We start from the raw sequence: 22,298 nt of genomic DNA on the forward strand, positions 1-22,298 counted from the left end.
GCGTTTTCGTGGATATTTGATTTCGTGGTTTTGCCAATCACTGCATGCAAAGCCTATAGAAAATTTGTTATTCGTTGAACATTTAAATTCGTGGTTCATCTTTACCCACGAAACCCACGAAAATTGGTATCCAACGAATAATTATGAATCCACAGTACTTGCATAAGAGGTGCATAGTGTTTCCAGATAACTCCTCCTACAGTTTGAATGCTAAGAAGTTTTCACTTTGCTGGCTTTTTGTACATATATTGAAAGTGTGCATGTGGTCAGGGTTTTGATTTTTATTAATATTTGCTCTTTTGGGAGATAGTTGAACTTTGTCATTTTTTGGAGTATTTACTTGCATAAGAGGTGCATAGAGTTTCCAGAAAACTCCTCCTACAGTTTGAATGCTAGGACGTTTTCATGTTGCTTGCTGTTTGTTCATATATTGAAGGTGTGCATGTGGTCAGGGTTTTGATTTTTATTAGTATTTGCTCTTTTGGGATGTAGTTGAACTTTGTCATTTTTGGAGTATATACTTGCATAAGAGGTGCATAGCATTACCGGATAACTCCTCCTACAGTTTGAATGCTAGGAAGTTTTCACTTTGCTGGCTTTTTGTACATATATTGAAGGTGTGCATGTGGTCAGGGAATTGTGGAAAAAACTACTATACTGCCAACCTCCATAAAACATAGCTACTAGTATTACTATAAAAACATGATAAATAGAACATTTGGGTCAAATCCATTTAATTGTCAAATACATGTAAATTATGAAACTGAAATGAATGAAATATTGTTAAAACAATGGCCCTCTAGATGTGCCTGTTGAGAGATAAGACCAATATCCCTGTTATGTACATTCTTTATGTTCCTGTCCCAAGTCAGCAGCCTGTAGTTCAGTGGTTGTTGTTGGTTCATTTCTGTCATATTTGTTTTTTGTAAATTATTTTGTTAGAAATTAGGCCTTTTAGTTTTCTCAATTCAATTGTTTCATATTTTTCATGTCGGGGCCTTTTATAGCTGACTATACGGTATGGATTTTTCTCATTGTTGAAGGCTGTACGGTTGCCTATAATTGCTAACATCCAATTCATTTAAACTTTGGTGGATAGTTTTCTCATTGGCAATCATACCACATCTCCTTATTTTTATATAGAACAGCTTTTATTAAACATTCAGAAATTCCATAAAGATTTTTTTAGATATATATGTATACAACAATCCATTAATAACAAAAATCTAATGTACAATTTTGTTTGGCTTATGTCACACACGTTACCATGGTTAGACAATGCAGAGGATAGCAGCTTATGTTTTATAAATTCAAAGAAAAAAATGACGAAATAATAACTCATTTACAGAGTTCTAGACTTACTTACCTACCAGTCATTAGGATCAAAGAAAATACAAAACTTATGGCCCTAGTAAATATGGTTTGGTCATGATTTTGCAGTAAAATTTTTGTTTTTATGGTTTTTTTTTCACATATAATTTATAGCGATTAGATTATAATGCCAGTTTGCTCAATAACAATACATATTAGTTTCTGTGTTGTTTTGAAGTTTCTTTCTGATGCCGATCTCTTGATTGTTCATTGATTCTTGATGAGGTCCCTATAGTGTTTGTCTTGCCTGCGATACATATATATAGGTGTTTCTTTTTTCCAGTGGCGGCGTCTGCTGCATCAACAATTGTTAAGTTTTCTGCTTAATTAGATATAAGAAGATGTGGTATGAGTGCCAATGAGACAACTCTCCATCCAAGTCAAAATTTATAAAAGTAAACCATTATAGGTCAAAGTACGGTCTTCAACACGGAGCTTTGGCTCACACCGAACAGCAAGCTATAAAGGGCCCCAAAAATTACTAGTGTAAAACCATTCAAACGGGAAAACCAGCGGTCTAATCTATATAAAAAACGAGAAACGAGAAACACTTATGAACCACATCAACAAACGACAACTACTGAACATCAGATTCCTGACTTAGTCTCTGATGCATGATTTTTTATTATTAATTGTTTTGGCTTTTAACTTGCTGTCAGTAACTGCGAGTACTCTCAAATCGTACTTTCTTATTTATTTGACCTGTTTATACTATTTGTAATGCTTTTTTGTTATTTAATGTTTACATGGATCTTGGTATTTAACTTACTACAAATTTTCACTTCTTCGTACTATGAACATCAAAATTATTTCATTTTTCCTTAGATGCTGTTCTTGATCTGTACAGGAAGTTTTATCTAGCACTAATTGTATATTTTTATTGTTGATATTCACCCCATATGTACCAAGTGTTAGATTAGTTTTATTGATATTAAAGAAATTTCTTGGTATTCCTAAACGGAAGATTTTATACACACAGAAGAAGAAGTATACTTAACAACAAAATTATTTTCATTTACCTGTGTATAATATGACGCAGGTTTCTTCAAAAGTGATGAATTTCTAAAAATTGTTTGAAATTTCACAGTCATATCATACTTTAACTTTGTTTAAACCTGTTTATTTACTTTTAACTTTAATTATTTATCCCTTGTAATTTTTTATTAACTGTATTTGCATTCAGGTGTCACAGGTCAAATTTATTCGTTCATTGTGTGTTAATTTACGTTTTTTGATTGAGTTAAGCCTTCCAATTGATATTTTATGGTGTGTTTATCTATGTTGCGATGTTATACTATTGTTTCAGAAAAAGGAGAAGGTTTGGTACCATTAAAACGTTTAATCCAGCTGCAAATGTTTGCACCTGTCCTAAGTCAGGAATCTGATTAAAGTAGTTGTCGTCTGTTTATGTAGTTCATACGTGTTTCTCGTTTCTCGTTTTTATTATTTATATAGATTAGACCGTTGGTTTTTCCATTTGAATGGCTTTACACTAGTAATTTTTTGGGGCCCTTTATAGCTTGCTGTTCGGTGTGAGCCAATGCTCCGTGTTGAAGGCCGTACCTTGACCTATAATGGTTTACTTTTATAAATTGTAACTTGGATGGAGAGTTGTCTCATTGGCACTCATACAACATCTTCCTATATCTATTTAGGACAGATGCAAAAAATTGCAGCGGGTTTAAACGTTTTAATGGTACCAAACCTTCACCCTTATCTAGTCAGTTTGATATGTACTATACTTGTGATAGATCAATGATATTTTCTATAAATTCGCACAACGGTACTATTAGTACATATCAGTGTGATGACTATTTTGAGGCCCCTAGGTCATGGTCCAGGGACTTTCAATTAATAAGCAATTTTCAATGATAAGTTTTCTGTTAAAGTTAGTTTGATAGAAACTACTTGTGATAGATCAATGATATTTTCTATGAAGTTGCATTACTATCAGTACATATCAGTTTGATGACTATTTCGAAGCCCTGCTCCTTAGGCATGTTAGGTCATTGTCCAGCGACTTTGAATTAATAAGCAATTTTCAATGTTTAAGTCACTGTAAATTTCAAAAATTATTGCGAATAATGCGACTGGGTGAATATCGCAAAAATAAGAATTCGTAATCTTTTATCTGATACATTTGTCTATACGCAAATTTTCCTGAAATTGTAAAAATTAACCTCACAATTTTGTTCATTCTTCAAATATCCCAATAATAAATGACTTCTGTACACAATAATTTCTGAATTTACAGTAGTTTGATAGGAACTACTGATGAAATTTTCAATACCCACGCTACGTCAATTTTTAAAGACCCAAATGTTGCAAAACACTTGTCTTACCTCCATGACAAATATGTTATTGACCAGTCATATAAAGCCCCAAACAACATCGTTTTTGTGTGTAAATATCATTACATAGATTGCTTGATAAATGAATTAGGTACTGACAATTCACTTGGAAACTCAACATATACCCTCACGACACTTACCTAAGAGGAAATCCTGGATAATCATAGGTCTGTTCTATGTTCCTTTGGAATTTCAACCAAAGATGAAGAACTGGATCTTCCATCACTGTATTGGATACCTAAACTACATAATAATCCTTACAAACAACGGTATATTGCTGGGTCTTCCAAGTGCTCCACGAAACCTCTTTCTAAATTATTAACATCTATTTTATCAGCAATCAAAGCTGGGCTCCAAAGTTATTGTGAAACTGCCTATTCTAGAGGTGGCGTTAATCAGATGTGGATACTAAAAAATTCCAAAGATCTTTTAGAGTACATACAATTTAAGACTCTCAAATCTTACAATAGTATTAAAACATTTGACTTTTCTACACTTTACACAAGTATTCCCCATTCCAAACTAAAAGACAAATTGAAAGAGTTGGTATTACTTTGTTTCATTAAAAAGAATGGCGAACGCAGATTCAAGTATCTTGTCTTGGGGAGGGATAAATCCTACTTTGTAAAGAATCACTCTGATTCAAACAAAAAATTCTCTGAAACTGACATTATCAAGATGCTTGATTTCTTGATTGACAACATATTTGTTTCATTTGGAGGATATGTTTTTCAACAGACTGTCAAAATTCCAATGGGAACCAATTGTGCCCCTCTTCTTGCCGACTTGTTTCTTTATTATTATGAGGCTGACTTCATACAGGAACTTCTTAGAAAGAAAGATAAGAAATTAGCAATATCCTTTAACTCTATGTTCCGCTATATAGATGAAGTTCTCTCACTTAATAATACAAAATTTGGTGACTATGTTGAACGAATCTATCCCATCGAACTAGAGATAAAGGATACTACAGACATGACAGATACAGTTAAGTCTGCCTCATATCTTGACTTACATCTTGAAATTGACAATGAGGGTCGGTTGAAAACAAAACTTTACGACAAAAGAGATGATTTCAGCTTCCCAATTGTGAACTTTCCATTTCTATGTAGCAACATTCCAGCAGCGCCTTCATACGGAGTATATATCTCCTAATTGATACGATATTCCCGGGCTTGTGTTTCCTATCATGATTTCCTTGATAGAGGATTGCTGCTCAAAAGGAAGCTATTAAGCCAAGAGTTCCAAATGGTGAGGTTGAAGTCATCCCTTCGTAAATTTTACGGACACCATCACGAGTTGATTGAGTGTTATGGAATTACCGTTTCACAGATGATATCGGATATGTTTCTTATGTCGTAACTACAATACCCTCCCTTTTCACAAATGTGACTTACCGAATTAGACTATTTACAAGATTTGTAATAACATAAGCAACACGACGGGTGCCACATGTGGAGCAGGATCTGCTTACCCTTCCGGAGCACCTGAGATCACCCCCAGTTTTTGGTGGGGTTCATGTTGCTTACGGTAGTCTTTGGTTTTCTATGTTGTGTCATCTGTACTATTATTTGTCTGTTTGTCTTTTTATTTTTGGCCAAGGCATTGTCAGTTTGTTTTGGATCTATGAGTTTGGCTGTCCCTCTGGTATCTTTCGTCCCTCTTTTCTATAAATTGCATTACTATCAGTACATCTCAGTTTGATGATCATTTTGATGCATTGCCCTTTATGTCATGGTCCAGCAACTTTAAAATAACTAGCAATGTTGCTGTCCATCAGATTGTCTTTTTCTGAATTTTCTGCAGACAGGTGAGGCATATCTCTGTGTCAACAGTTTATCTTAGATTTTCTATGCAAAATTGAAACAATTGTAAAATAGCTTTAGATGTTACACAATGTTCTACATGTTCTAGCTTGAATTTGATGGCAGAGGGATGCAGTCCATTGAAAATTTGTGGCAATCCATTGTTTAAAGATTTTGTTCATTGACAAATAAAAGAAGTCCCTTTATCTATTTTCTATAACCCAACTTCCTTCTTAAAGATCTAGATATAAATGATTGGACGATTTATAAGCCTTGAATACAAGACGAGTTCCTTTCTCTAATGATTAATATTATATGTGCATATCAATTTCTTGTGTTATTTGATAACCATCTTGACTTTTGTCAAGTACATCTAAGACTAAAGTATAAGTTTTAATTATTATGTGGAATATATGTCATATTCTTCCTCATAGCACTTCATGGGATTTAATCCAACATATTAAAATTCTTGACTTGGAAAATAATTCTCCACAACCGAAAATGTATTTTATTATAATATTTTAAAAACAGTGTAATTCAGTTCCTGATAAGTTAACCTTCCGAGCAGTTTATATGTAAAATGTGTAAATTTTATTATAGATCAATTTCATTGTAAAGGGAAAAAACTACACATCATTGTTTTTAAATTGTCTGATTTCTCCCAGATTTGTTTTTGTTTTCTCCACTTTTTAAAATAAAACTAAGAAAAAAAAACAATGTTAAAAGAATCTTTAAATATTTATCAATCTACATATATATATGTATTTATATTTCTTGCATATGAAAGAGAAAACAAGAGTTTTGGGGAAATTTAAGATAAATTTATTCAAACATAAAAATGAACAGCTACATTTTCAAGTATATATTACTGTGGTTGGTACATTGTCATATCCTTTTCATGATTGATTGCAATATGAGCTTCGTCGGATAGAAAACAACCTTATGCAAATGAATATCAATACATCTGTTAACCATTTTTCGGGTCGAAAAAAACTCTATGCAAAGTCTGTATTAAACTGTTTGAAAATTGAGTTGATATAAGAACCCAACAAAACAGACCAAAATTTATTTCGTATTTGAAAGTTCCAAAATCAGTGAAAGTCTTACACATGTACATGTATATGTGCACTTGCATAAGGTCAATTTCTATCCAACGCAGCTCATATATTACCTGGTACATGAACGTGATGAAGTTCATAGATAATCTCCTGTAAGGTGTTTTTTTTAGCCTCTAACATCATTGTCACGGAAGTGAGACATAGTGATTCTAGATTACTTTGTCGGGGTCAGTGTGAGTGTCGTCAACATAAATGTTCAGTCTGTGGTTAAAATTTTTTTAAACATCAATAACTTTGTCAAACCTTTTTGGAATTTTTTTGAAATTTGTACAGAAACTTGTTTATGACCTAATGACAGTATCCAGAGCAAATATTTTTTGATCAATTTAATAGAAATTTTGCAGATATCTATTCAATTTTATTTTTTTTTTTTTTCAATAACAAACCAGTTAAAACATGAGAATAAACATAAAAAAGATCTTTTAATGACAGGAGACAATTTGCTTAAACATTCACAAGGAAATAAGTAAATTTCAGTTGTCTGCTATCTAACTAACCCTTGATAGCAGGTGCTATTAGACAGGTTGTTTAATTAAGGCTTGTTTTTACTGTACTGCTAATTACTCATCATGTAAGTTTGATGACCGGTAAAGTTGTTCTCAGGTAAAAAGTCCACTACCAGTCAGAAATTCTTTTCTATATTAAGCATGTTAAGATTGAAATTAGGTCAGAATCTGAAACATTGATATTCCTGACTCATATGTACACTTACAATGGGACGGCTAATGTAAAGCAAATAATAGTTCTCTAAAGTACTGTAACATATTGTCGTCAACAATAGACATGATAGGAAAATGTCTTTGCCAGTTTTCATAACATATATCTGAAAATTTTTGCATAAGTAATTTTGCTGTTAAAATTTTTAATAAGGCCAAATCCACTCCAAATACATACAATGCAAGTTGTGAAAAAATAAAAACAGGGACTTCAAAGATTTTGGAATGATATTTTTTCTACTAATATTAAATTGGAGATTGGAGTCTTAGATGGGCATAGCCATTGTTTTTCTATTATGTCTTTCTATGTTACGTTATTATGAAGGGTTGCTGTCTCATTGGGTTATACCCCCACTTCTTCTTTTATGATATAACTAGAAATATATGATTATCATTTTTCAAAAATTGTTTTTCCACCATGTTATATTTAAACAGAAAATTACATATTTACATTTTTATTACAGGTACAAGATCCTGATCCTGATCCAGGTTATACATTACTGTACTACCTCAGAAAGAAATGTATCCTTTCTAACAAATATACACTAAAGCTCTAGTTTTAGGGTAACTGTTGCCTGGAATTCAATCAAAACCTTTATGGTACTGATTTGATATCTATATCTTCCACCCCCCAAGGGTGACTGGGAAATAGAAATATGATCACTAAGGTCTTCTTCTGACCGGCAGTAAAACCCTTGTCAAAGTGGAGTGTCTTTTTGGCTGTGCCGGATGTACAAGTTTGCAGCCACGTCTGGTCAGAAAGAGGACGTTAAATTTAGATGCCTCGTGTTAAAGGGAATGCCACTCTCTTTGCACACAAAGAACCCTTGCAACAACTCTTTGAGGGGTCCATAGGTGGCCTGTTGCAACAAAATTTCTTTTCTTCTCCTATATACTCTTATTTTCTAGTGGCAGTCCAAATTTCCCAGACCTTCATTCCGGGTGGCCTCTATCAAAGGACCTATCTATTGTATTTACTGTTAACATGTTCTTGTCCTGAACATGAAATAATTGCCACTGAATGTTAAGTAACCAACAATCAATCAATCATCTATATCTTCCAAGGTTTATCACTACCTTTTATAGTTCCAACAAAATAGTGCAAAGAGATGATCATTCTTTTTGATCCTATCCAGTCAATGTCATGCAATTTATTGATTATATATAATACTTAGATATTTTAGTTACAGTATGATGTGTATTTGAATTGCTGTCTTGTCAAGAAAGTTTTTAGATTAATCATTTCTCATATCACTATTTTGAGATGTTAGCAGACATTATCAGCGATGTCACAATGTCTGAGGAGAAGTTATCTGGGTCAATATCCCTAATGCACCTCAAATTGAGGAACACAAAAGTTGTGCGTAAACAAAAAATCTCTGTGTAGTGATATTGGACATGTTTCTATTTTTAACAAGTGACTGAGCTTAACCATTTGTGTTGATTTGAAAAGTAGAGGACCATAGAATAAATGTGTAAAAACTGTGCAGTTATTAAATGTATGCAAAGTATTAAATTTTCAAAGAACTTAATGTGTGAAAAAAAGGGATTTTTTACCACCAGGAGCCACATCACGAAAGGATTTTCGGGGTGTGCTAATATATACGGAAAAATGAATCACACTTCGTACCCCGAAAATTTAACCACATATTTGAAAAAGTCTCAGCTTGGAAATGAACCATCATGCATATCCAAGTTTACGATATGGACACTGCTACAGTACAGAGGAAAACGTTACCATTACCGCCTATGGAAAATCCATTACCCATATTGCCCCATCTGCGACGTCACAGTTTGTTAGGAGACATCATCAAGCTTATACTTGTGTCTAGTGTAAAAAACTGTTTAAGAGAGGAGGAAAGACTAATAAATGAATGATAAACAGATTAAATACTCAAAGATATCGTACAAAACGACACAATGGGAAGCTTTTGTGCTTGTTTGCTGCACTCACTCTCTAAAAAAAAGTTTTTCCATTGTGGCTCGAGACTGATATTTTACTATATCAATATCTATAATGTAGAACATCTGATAACCTATATATATTAGTGATGTACAAATTGTTCATGGCTTTTGTAAGATTATTGATATCAATTTTTATCATAGAATTAGATTAGAATATTTTATCCTACTTTTTATGAACTGAATGATCATGCATAATTATTTTTCATTTGTGTTTATCTAATATAAATATATGCATGATATGTAAACACATGCATTCATACCTGTCAAATACATGTGTGTATGCTTGTCAAATAAAAATATATGCACATTATTACAAAAAATTCTCGATTTTAAATGTCTGGTGTCTTCAAGGTGATCCTTAGGCAACCTGCAGTCACAGCAATCTGTTAAAGTTTGTGATTATGTCAGTTTAAGTAGAACCTGACTAATGGTATGTTAATGCTATTTGTATGTAGTTGAACAATTCATTACCATGGATTTTATTAGGCCTCCCCCTGTTAGTCATGGTTTATTGACTTTGAAACTTAGTTCAAATCTTAAAATGTCCAATTGGGTCAGTTTGAGGGAAATCATTATTAGTATGTAGTTGTATCAGCATTAATGCATCTCATATCCATAGTCTTTTGTCTTTTGACTTTAGCATAGTTTACATGTTAAAGTTGTGATTAGGTCAGTTTGAGGTGAACTACTTATGATAGATCAACAATATTTGGAATGTAGTTATATTAGTATTAGCATGTCTCATTTCCATGGAGATTACATGGCCCTTCTCCTTCATTAAAGGTTCATCGACATTGGAATTTTTAATAGTTTTCATGTTTAAATTTGTGATAAGGTCAGCTTAAAGGGAACCACTTATTATAAGTCAACAATATTTGGTATGCAGTTCCACAGATACTATTTGGCCCTAAATCTCCAGTCATGGCTGAGATTGACTTTGGATGTTTTGCATAGTTATCATGTTAAATTATTGCAATTTTACTATCAAAATTACATACAATAGATACCTATCTCTGTCAACAATTTATATACTTTTATCATTCATATTTAAGGGAAGAGAAAAAGCTTATTTGAAATGTTTGTGCACAGTATGAGATCAATCTATGTGTACATCTGATAAACTCTAAACTCTGCCTAGATTTTTGAAAATTCTGTCCAGATATAATTTTTTTCTTTGGTTGCCTGTTTTTACATGTTTTAAAAAGCAATAACAAAGAAAGGAACCTGTACTTCCTCAAGGATGATCTCACTGGTTTCACATATGTGAACAGTAAAATTATACTTAAGGTGGTACCAAACACCTTGACTAAAATTAATTTGGCTCATTTAATTTTCGTAAAATTTTGACAAAATATTTACTTTGACCCTTTGACAAAAATATAAAAATTTCAAAAAACTTGGAACCACACACTTTATCAGAAAAATTTCATTGGATATATAGCAGTTTGACAAACACTAATTTTAATCATTGAGAAGCTTAATATTTTCTTAACAAGGAATGTGATTAAAACGTTCAGCTGATTTTTACAGAGTTATCTCCCTGTAGTGTTATGTACCACCTTAGATATAGACATGATAAACAATAAAGAGAATTTACTTAAATTTAATATATAATGTAAACCTGGATAAATACTACTAGCTGTTGAAATTGTAGTATCCTTAACAGTATAATAGTATGTTTGACGGGGACAAAGCTTGGTTGTGGAGAAGGAGGGTGTGGTGCTTGTACTGTCATGGTATCAAAATATCTACCTGACACAAAAACTGTCAAGTAAGTGTTAACTGTGATGTTTTGTTGTATGTACTGTCTAATTGCTTATTGTACATACCGTTACTTTTAAAATTGATTGCTTTACTTTCCAAATTAATAGAAACATCAGGACCCTTTGAGTAGTGTGTTAGAATTTCTGGTTGCGTAATGAATGTTTTATTTTGGTGTGTTTAATTTTGGTACTTTCATCAGAAATGCAACATTGACCAAAATATTCCTAAAAGTTTAAAATAAACATATAGAAGATTTCAGGTAAGTATGAAACCATAGCAAGAAAAGCAAAATAAACATAATAAACAAAAGAAATAAACAAGCGTCTAACCTCTGGTCAATTCTTGATACCACAGCTGATTTGTTATGCACTAATAGAAACTGGTAATATAATTTCTATTGGTTATGATGATCCTGCTTTTATTTTGACTTTTATGCTTTTGTCAACTGATCAAATTTAAATCATTCCAGTGTCGGTCATTTCTGTTAACTATTTTAAAATTATAAAAGATCAGTGCTATATGTCAGTGAGACAACAACTTAACAACACAAATGACCAAAAGACTGTTCACAGCAGATACTAATACAAACAGTTTATTACAAACATTTAATTTGGACAATCGTCAACTGTAAATCACTGTAACAAATACTGACAGTCTTTCTCAACCTTTTTGGTTCATCTTTTATAATCTAGACACTCAGGCAAACATACCTTGGATTGACAGACAGAATGATAAAACACATGTCTTTCTTAACTTTGTCAGGTGTGGAAATAAGGGGATTTTGATGGTTCATTAAAAAATCTTCCAGAAAAATTTCATTAGCATGTATAGCAATTGTCTTGTCCATCTGTCTGTGTGTATGAAACAAATGGTTTCCAGATGGTAACTTGAGTATCCCTTTCTTAATTGGAATGAATTTATGCAGATAGAAGATATAAGAAAAGGAAAGAAGTCTAATTGTTTTGGGGTCAGAAGGATCAAAGGTCAAGGTCTCTGCTTCTAAAAAGAGAAAAAAAAATGGAAAAATGGTTTCTGGATGGAAGCTTGAGTTTCCCTCGCTTTATATAATGAAAATTATACAGATGGAAGTTATAAGAGATTGGGGAAAATTCTATTGATTATTGGTCAACATTCAAAGGTCAAGCTTAAGGTCACTGTTACTAAAAATAAATAAATAGAAAAAAGTTGGTTTAGGAATGGTATCCCACTTTGTATTTTAACACATTTATACAGGTGACAAATGAGCATTAATAGTACATGTTTTTTTCTGCATTAGCTGTCAAATTTATCCCTTTTGAGGTTATTCAAACTCTTGAATTTGATTTGATAAATACTAAAACTTGATTAAGAACTACAAAAATTCCAAAGAAAACAATACACAAAATGTATCATGTCTGACGGAACAAGACTTTTGGAACAAAGAAGATATAGATATATATACAATATTAGGTCAATTTCAGAAAAATATATACTTTTTTATTTGAGGCTGAGAAACTGGGGAAAGGCGAGGTTGTACCGAGCCCTTTCTCAGTTTTGCGCCGAATACAAAAAAGTTAATATTTTTCTGACATTGACCTAGTATTGTTGTCTCGCCTTGACGGAGTCAAAAAGCGAGACATAGGTATGCTGTTTCCGGTGTCGGCAGCGGCCGCGGCAACAATGTATTAGTTTGTGATTAGGTCTAGTTCATGGTGAACCACTAGTGGTAGGTCAATGATATTTGGTATGCAGTTGTATTAGCATTGGCACATCTCATTACCATTGAGATTATTTGGCCCCGCCCCCTCAGTCAAGGTCTATTGACTTTGAAACTTTTCATAGTTTACATGTGTTAGTTTGTGATTAGGTCAATTTATGGGGAACCACTAGTGGTAGGTCAATGATATTTGGTATGCAGTTGTATAAGCATTGGCATATCTCATTTCCATGGAGATTATTTGGCTCCACCCCCTTAGTCATGGTCTATAGACTTTGAAAATTTTGCTAAGTTAACATGTATTAGTTTGTGATTAGGTCAGTTCAAGGGGAACCATTAAAGGTAGGCCAATGTTAATTGGTGTTCAGTTGTATAAGCATTAGCACATCTCATTTCCATTGAGAATATATGGCCCCGCTCCCTCAGTCATGGTCTATTGACTTTGAAACTTTTGCTTAGTTTACATGTATTGGTTTGTGATTAGATCAGTTTAAGATGAACTGCTAATGGTAAGTCAATGATATTTGATATGCAAATGTATTGGCATTTGCAAGTATTGTTTCCATGGAGATTATATAGTCCCACCCCTGATCATGGTTCATTGACTTTGAAACTATTACACAGTTCACAAGTTAATGTTTGTGTTTAGGTTTGTTTAAAGGGAACGACTTATGATAAGTCAATGGTATTTGGTATGCAGTTGTATTAGCATTGGCACATCTCATTCCATGGAGATTGTTTAGCCATGTACCTTCAGTCATGGTTCATCGACTTTGAATATTTGCATAACTTACATGTTAAAGTATTGCTATTTTAATTTCAACATTTGCATTATCAAAATTACAAAAAGGCGAGACATATCTCTGTTTATTTTTATACTTCAACTTAAATTAATACATTGATAACTTTTTGAATTGTAACACAAATTTCAAACTTATTTTCATCCCTTTATGAACCCCTTATTGTGGAAAAGGTGTTCCATGATGAAATTGACATTGCAAAAAATATAGCTTTGTTACTATATTTAGGAAATAATCACAACTAGTTGCAGTATAAATAAATGCATATTAAAATTTAAAATACATTTGTAATTGCAAGGAAATAGGTTCAATAATTTCAGAGAGGATTTTAAAATTTATTTCACAGATGAAAAAAAAATAGTTAATTGTATAATCAAATGGATTTTTCATACTTATATTTTAAAAACTACTTTAATAAGGGAACAGCTTTTTTTTTTATATCAGAACCCTAACATTAAGAGACTGTTACAAATGAGAAAATGTCGTTAAACATTCATTATTGAAAGTAATTGAAACTGACTGCTTAAAGAATATATTGACTTTTTATTTGTAGACATTTTTCTGCCAATGCTTGCCTTATACCAATATGTTCACTTCATGGAATGGCAGTCACCACTGTGGAAGGAATTGGCAGCATACAGAATGGACTTCACCCAGTACAGGTAAGGTGTGTCAGATGGAATAAGGTAGGGTCATGGCTTATTGTTTTGGGGGAGGTAGTTGTACAACACAATTATAAGGCATCATACAGAATGGACTTCACCAATAGATATAAGAAGATGTGGTATGAGTGCCAATGAGACAACTCTCCATCCAAGTCAAAATTTATAAAAGTAAACCAAAGTACAGGTAAGGTGTGTCAGATTGAATAAGGTAGGGTCATGGGTTATTGTTTTGGGGGAGGTAGTTTTACAACACAATTATAAGGCATCATACAGAATGGACTTCACCAAGTACAGTTAAGAAGTGTCAGATGGATTAAGCTATGGTCATGGGTTATTGTTTTGGGGGAGGTAGTTTTACAACACAATTATAAGGCAGCATACAGAATGGACTTCACCCAGTACAGGTAAGGTGTGTCAGATGGAATAAGGTAGGGTCATGGCTTATTGTTTTGGGGGAGGTAGTTGTACAACACAATTATAAGGCATCATACAGAATGGACTTCACCAATAGATATAAGAAGATGTGGTATGAGTGCCAATGAGACAACTCTCCATCCAAGTCAAAATTTATAAAAGTAAACCAAAGTACAGGTAAGGTGTGTCAGATTGAATAAGGTAGGGTCATGGGTTATTGTTTTGGGGGAGGTAGTTTTACAACACAATTATAAGGCAGCATACAGAATGGACTTCACCAAGCACAGGTAAGGTGTGTCAGATGGATTAAGCTATGGTCATGGGTTATTGTTTTGGGGGAGGTAGTTTTACAACACAATTATAAGGCAGCATACAGAATGGACTTCACCAAGCACAGGTAAGGTGTGTCAGATGGATTAAGCTATGGTCATGGGTTATTGTTTTGGGGGAGGTAGTTTTACAACACAATTATAAGGCAGCGTACAGAATGGACTTCACCAAGCACAGGTAAGGTGTGTCAGATGGATTAAGCTATGGTCATGGGTTATTGTTTTGGGGAGGTAGTTTTACAACACAATTATAAGGCAGCATACAGTATGGACTTCGCCAAGTACAGGTAAGGTGCGTCAGATGGATTAAGCTATGGTCATGGGTTATTGTTTTGGGGGAGGTAGTTGTACAACACAATTATAAGGCAGCATGCAGAATGGACTTCACCCAGTACAGTTAAGCAGTGTCAGATGGATTAAGTTGTGGTTATGAATATTGAATGACTCACAACTGTTAAAGAGTTTTCAACATATTGGATGGAATTCACTCAGTGCAGGTCATATAATATGTCTATTATTATAAATTCCCTCGGTTCAAATAATTAGCCAGTAAGTGTGGAATTAAAATTTTATATAAATCATGTTTACCAAATTTTGAAGATGTGTAAGAACCTTTGAAATTGATATATTACTTTGTTAATTTCCCCTAAAAGGTTGTATGAGGCTATAACATATCGTTTCTGTGACTTTAAAAGATGATTTCAAGATTAAAATGGAGAAATTAAATCATTTCATTATAAAAATAAAAGTAAGGAGATGTGGTATGAGTGCCAATGAGACAACTATCCACCAAAGTCAATATGATGTGAATGTAAGATAAAATGTTTACTTGATGTAGTGTCTTCATCTAGAATACTTTGGTTTTTTTTCATGGCAACTATTTAACCTTTGCCTTATAGGAGAGAATAGCCAATTCACATGGATCACAGTGTGGGTTCTGTACTCAAGGTATTGTCATGACAACTGTTTAACCTTTGTTTTATAGGAGAGAATAGCTAAGTTACATGGTTCACAGTGTGGGTTCTGTACTCCAGGTATTGTCATGTCAACTGTTTAACCTTTGTTTTATAGGAGAGAATAGCCAAGTCACATGGATCACAGTGTGGGTTCTGTACTCCAGGTATTGTCATGCCAACTGTTTAACCTTTGTTTTATAGGAGAGAATAGCCAAGTCACATGGATCACAGTGTGGGTTCTGTACTCCAGGTATTGTCTTGACAACTGTTTAACCTTTGTTTTATAGGAGAGAATAGCTAAGTTACATGGTTTACAGTGTGGGTTCTGTACTCCGGGTATTGTCATGACAACTGTTTAACCTTTGTTTTATAGGAGAGAATAGCCTAGTCACATGGATCACAGTGTGGGTTCTGTACTCCAGGTATTGTCATGACAACTGTTTAACCTTTGTTTTATAGGAGAGAATAGCCAAGTCACATGGATCACAGTGTGGGTTCTGTACTCCAGGTATTGTCTTGACAACTGTTTAACCTTTGTTTTAAAGGAGAGAATAGCCAAGTCACATGGATCACAGTGTGGGTTCAGTACTCCAGGTATTGTCTTGACAACTGTTTAACCTTTGCTTTATAGGAGAGAATAGCCAAGTCACATGGATCACAGTGTGGGTTCTGTACTCCAAGTATTGTCTTGACAACTGTTTAACCTTTGTTTTATAGGAGAGAATAGCTTCATGGTTCACAGTGTGGGTTCTGTACTCCAGGTATTGTCATGTCAACTGTTTAACCTTTGCTTTATAGGAGAGAATAGCCAAGTCACATGGTTCACAGTGTGGGTTCTGTACTCCAGGTATTGTCATGTCAACTGTTTAACCTTTGTTTTATAGGAGAGAATAGCCTAGTCACATGGATCACAGTGTGGGTTCTGTACTCCAGGTATTGTCTTGACAACTGTTTAACCTTTGTTTTAAAGGAGAGAATAGCCAAGTCACATGGATCACAGTGTGGGTTCAGTACTCCAGGTATTGTCTTGACAACTGTTTAACCTTTGTTTTATAGGAGAGAATAGCCTAGTCACATGGATCACAGTGTGGGTTCTGTACTCCAGGTATTGTCATGACAACTGTTTAACCTTTGTTTTATAGGAGAGAATAGCCAAGTCACATGGATCACAGTGTGGGTTCTGTACTCCAAGTATTGTCTTGACAACTGTTTAACCTTTGTTTTATAGGAGAGAATAGCTTCATGGTTCACAGTGTGGGTTCTGTACTCCAGGTATTGTCATGTCAACTGTTTAACCTTTGTTTTATAGGAGAGAATAGCCAAGTCACATGGATCACAGTGTGGGTTCTGTACTCCAGGTATTGTCATGTTTAACCTTTGTTTTATAGGAGAGAATAGCCAAGTCACATGGTTCACATTGTAGGTTCTGTACTCCAGGTATTGCCATGTTTAACCTTTGTTTTATAGGAGAGAATAGCCAAGTCACATGGTTCACAGTGTGGATTCTGTACTCCGGGTATTGTCATGTCCATGTACACACTGCTGAGAAATAATCCACAACCTACTGGAGCAGAAATGGAAAATGCATTTGAAGGTATACTTTGTATTTAAAATACTTAATAGTACAAGTTAAAGTTTATACTATAAAACATTGATATATTTCGTTTTCAAAGTTTAATTATGGTGGGAAAAAAAAGAGAAAACAGTTATATATTACTGCATCTTTTATAGCAGAAAATACTAAGAAGCATTTTTATTTTTACAGAGAACATTTCAGGAATATATTATATTGATTAAAGGTGGATAAGACAATATATAAGTCTAGAGATTTGCACAACGATACTTATATAAGATGGTATTATACGAAGATGTTGTTATTAAATCGTGTTGACAAATATTTCGGCTTAACAAATAGCCTTCTTCAGTGTCAATTATTTTAACAATACTGATTATATGTATAATAAAATGCTTCGCTGGGGAGCAGCTTGATACAACCGCAGAGGTCGAACCCTGAACAGTTGGGACAAGTATGGACACAACATTCAAGCTTGATACAGCTCTGAATTTGGATTGTTATTAAATATTTGACACAGCATTGGTTTCTGACACAGAAAGAATGTGGTCTAAGAACTTGAATTTTTTTAATTTACCTGTTATGGTCCAATGTCCAAAATCAAAATACATGGTTAGATTCAGCATATCAAAGAACCCCATATATTCAATTTTTGTTAAAATCAAACAAAGTTTAATTTTGGACCCCAACTTGGACAAACTTGAAAACTGGGCCCATAATCAAAAATCTAAACACATGTTTAGATTCAGCATATCAAAGAACCCCAAGAATTCAATTTTTGCTAAAATCAAACTAAGTTTAATTTTGGACCCTTTGGACCTTAATGTAGACCAATTTAAAAAATGGGACTTAAAATTAAAAATCTAAATACACGGTTAGATTTGGAATATCAAAGAACCCCAATAATTCAATTTTTGTTGAAATCAAACAAAGTAATTTTGGACCCTTTTGACCTCAATATGAACCAATTTGATAGCGGGGCCCATAAATAAAAATCTAAATTCATGGTTAGATTCAGCATATCAAAGAACCCCATATATTCAATTTTTGTTGAAATCAAAAAAAGTTTAATTTTGGACCCCAACTTGGACCAACTTGAAAACTGGGTCCATAATCAAAAATCTAAACACATTTTTAGATTCAGCATATCAAAGAACCCCAAGAATTCAATTTTTGTTAAAATCAAACTAAGTTTAATTTTGGACCCTTTGGACCTTAATGTAGACTATTTTGAAAACTGGACCCAAAATTAAAAATCTAAATACACTGTTAGATTCGGCATAACAAATAAATAAATGTGATCAAAGATTTTACAAATCTAATGCGCCATACTGTGCAATTAAAGATTACTTCTTGAAATTTTTCAATATTTGAAATTAGAAAAAAAAATAATATTTGAAGAATAATTCTTTTTAATTTCTGAAATCTAAAATGAGAAAAAATTGACCCCCCCACAATTTCTTTATATCCCCCCCCCTTTTTTCCCCCCAAAAAATTCTTTCCCTCAAGATATGGTCATAATCTCAATTCAAATTTCCAATGGAGTTGGCAACCATAATTACCCATTTAAATTTACCATAGTGCTCACTTAATCTATTTTATAATAGAATTAAAAATATAGTGTCAAATCTTTCATATGGATTTTTTTGTAAAAAAAAATGATGCAACATTTGCAGATATTTTTACTGGTCTTCCTTTATAAATATGCATTTCTTTAAACATAATTTAAAAGCAGTGTAAGGGAAGTAACCAAAACGTTGTATTTGGATTACCTCCCTTACACTGTTTTAAATTATCTTTATTGTTCATTAACCATTACTTTATACATAATTTAAAAGCAGTGTAAGGGAGATAATTTCAATGATGTATTTGATTTATCTCCCTTACACTGCTTTAAATTATGTTTTGTACTAAAGTATTTGTCCATTAACCAGGACAACCTTGTTTTTCCCCCTTTTTTGCCCCTAATTCCTAAATGGTTTGAGCCATAACCCCCCAAAGCAAATCCTAACCATCCCTTTGTGGTATGGAAACTTGTAGTATAATTTCAGAGAGATCCATACACCGTTCCACAGTTATTGTCTGGAAACTAGAAAATGCTTATTTTTGGCCCCTTTTTGGCCCCTAATTCCTTAACTGTTGGTACCATAACTCCCAAAATCAATCCCAACCTTCCTTTTGTGGTATTTAACCTTATGGTAAAATTTCAAAAAGATCCATTCACTTAAACTAAAGTTAGAGTGCGAAAACCAATGTGTCTTCGGACGACGACGCCGGACGACGACGACGCGCCAACGTCATACCAATATACGACCACAAAATTTTTTTGCGGTCGTATAAAAATAGCTCAATAATACAGGTAAGTTTTGGTCTATTGATTTAATCCAAAATCCTGAACATCATAATATAAAACAAAACTCAATACTCAAATATATGTGACTGTGTATATTTACATCCCAAAATGAGTGAAAAATAAAACTTAGTATTTTTTATTGATGCCGTTTGGATGATGTACATTTAGTTCCTTTATCCAAAAGCTTTCCCCAACCTGTAGCTGGGCATCACTCCAGTGAATGTTCTGTTCAATCACTAGGATCTTCATGGGGTTAAAGTCATCAAGTTTGTGACCAGACTGTCTGAAATGCTGAGAAACTGGGAGAAGTGGCTTCTTAGAGATATCACTCCTATGGCCATTGAGGCGTTTGTGGAAAGGCTGCTTTGACTCACCAACATATTGGAGGCCTCAAACCGAACATTCTAGAATGTAAATAACATTCATACTTTTGCAGTTAACATTGCAAAATATCCTATAGTTATTTTCGGTTGCCTTACTGTGAAAAGTTGATGAGTGATGCATCTGTAGGCAGCATTTGCAGCGTTTTTCATCACACGAACGACATTCTCCAGAAGTACTTCTATTATCAGACACTTCAGCCCGCACCAGCAGGTTCCGCAGACTATTGGGTTGCCTAAAAGCTATCATGGGAGGCTCGGGAAAAATCTTGGATAGTTTGGAATTCTTTTCAACTGTTTTCCAATACTGTGGATTCATTTATTTTCGTGGGTATTAATTTTCGTGGATAGAGAAAAAAAGACGTTTCGTGGTATACGTAAATTCGTGGATCGCTGATTACAAAAAAAAAAAAATCAGATACGTAATTCGTGGATTTCTTTTTGATTAAGGAGATCATATTACCTCCTTGTTTGATCAATAATGAAACAAACAAAAAAGAAGGAATTCATTGAAAAAGTTTTGAATTGTCAAAATCCACGCTTGGTCATTCTATATTAAAGGGTTCATTGAAAACTTCTATTACAATAATGAACAGAGACAACTAACTATTTGTTTGTTTTACAATTTATAAATTCTTGTCGGAATTTTATAAGGCATTCAAAACTCTATGATTGAAAGCTCATTTCCCTAATCACGATATAATAAACAGTCATATAAGTAAAAGGTGTGAAAATAAATGTTCCTGTCATAAACAATATTACCTACGGGCAATATCCCCGTACTTAATCCTGTTGATTTTTAATCCCCAGTAAACCAAACTATGACACGGTAATTAACAACTTGCAGTAATTTTCCATGAACAGTTTTAATCAATTTTTAAAAAGTAAAGTATCACTGATATTCGATATATTTATTATTGATTTAATCAAAATACTTGTATCTTCTATCGTTAAAAACGCGTGTTATGTTACAATGTTTATCGCTAGTCAACACTATACTAGAACTGCATAACATAACCGGAAATAAACATCCGACTCCATACACATTTCTCGGGATTATTCTTCGTTGAATTCTTAAATTCGTGGTTCGCTGTGACCCACGAAACCCACGAAAATTGGTATACCACGAATAACAATGAATCCACAGTATATATATTTAACACAGAATTTAAATTTTTTTTTTACAAAAATAGTTCAATGTATCTGCATTCCAAATCAAATTGATTAAAAAAATGTATTCATACTACTTTTTGAGAAACATTTGTGATGGAATATTAAATGTTGATTTTATAGGGGAAATAATTATAAGTTAAATTTATAAAAACAGTTATGATACTATTTGATATTTTACTTGCATTTTGGAGGAGATATTTTTCAATCAATCTCATGTAGAAAATGAAAAGTAAAAGGGTTCTCCTGTTCTTGTTTTCATGATATTTTACAGAACAGAAGTAATATCTGTTAAATTATCTCCCCCTGAACTGAATTTGGTTTTTTTTGCTGAAGTCCTATCCTCTGATAGAATCAAAGATTTTTTTAACACCTTGAAATCTATAGACATAATAATGTTTATATACTTGCAGGTAACCTATGTAGATGTACTGGCTACAGACCTATACTGGAAGGATTTAAATCATTTACAAAGGTAGGGTTTGCTTCTGAAAATGTTTTTATCTTATTATAAAATAGCCATATAGGCAATTTGAATGTTAGGGTTGTTCCAGTAGTAAACACAGGGGGTATGGGGGCTCTTTTTATGCCCCAGCTGCTAGGCGATTGGGGCATTAAGGTTAACCCCTGTCCCTCCGTATGTTCTTCAGTATGTTCGTCCAGAAATTTGTTTCCATTCTCTAACTATAATTTGTCTTGACCAAATGTAATGAAACTTATATACAAAATACTTTTTACCAGGAAACACAGATCAAGTTTGAATTTTGATTTCATCACTTTCACTTTTGTAGAGTTATGTCCCTTGATAAATAGAGAAAATGCTGAATTTGCCATCCCGCATTTAGTTTTAAAGAAAACCAAATGTCAATAGG

At 33.3% G+C, this 22,298-nt stretch overlaps 1 protein-coding gene across 3 annotated transcripts in view; it reads left to right on the top strand.

Annotated features, from left to right (window-relative positions):
* LOC127699183 (xanthine dehydrogenase/oxidase-like) overlaps positions 1-22,298 on the top strand; it is a 92,739-nt gene that overhangs the window by 6,167 nt on the left and 64,274 nt on the right. For 2 of the 3 annotated variants that reach the window (XM_052202934.1, XM_052202933.1), the window contains exons 2-6: positions 7,826-7,883; positions 11,001-11,097; positions 14,140-14,248; positions 17,418-17,544; positions 21,840-21,901. In XM_052202934.1, the coding sequence (XP_052058894.1) occupies positions 7,826-7,883; positions 11,001-11,097; positions 14,140-14,248; positions 17,418-17,544; positions 21,840-21,901 (453 nt within the window). Of the gene's footprint in view, positions 1-7,825; positions 7,884-11,000; positions 11,098-14,139; positions 14,249-14,563; positions 14,656-17,417; positions 17,545-21,839; positions 21,902-22,298 lie in introns of those variants that run through there. The other variant, XM_052202935.1, reaches the window with a different exon arrangement.

Source organism: Mytilus californianus, unplaced genomic scaffold (assembly GCF_021869535.1).
Source record: "Mytilus californianus isolate M0D057914Y unplaced genomic scaffold, xbMytCali1.0.p SCAF_4, whole genome shotgun sequence".
In the NCBI taxonomy this organism is placed as follows: Eukaryota; Metazoa; Mollusca; class Bivalvia; order Mytilida; family Mytilidae; genus Mytilus; species Mytilus californianus.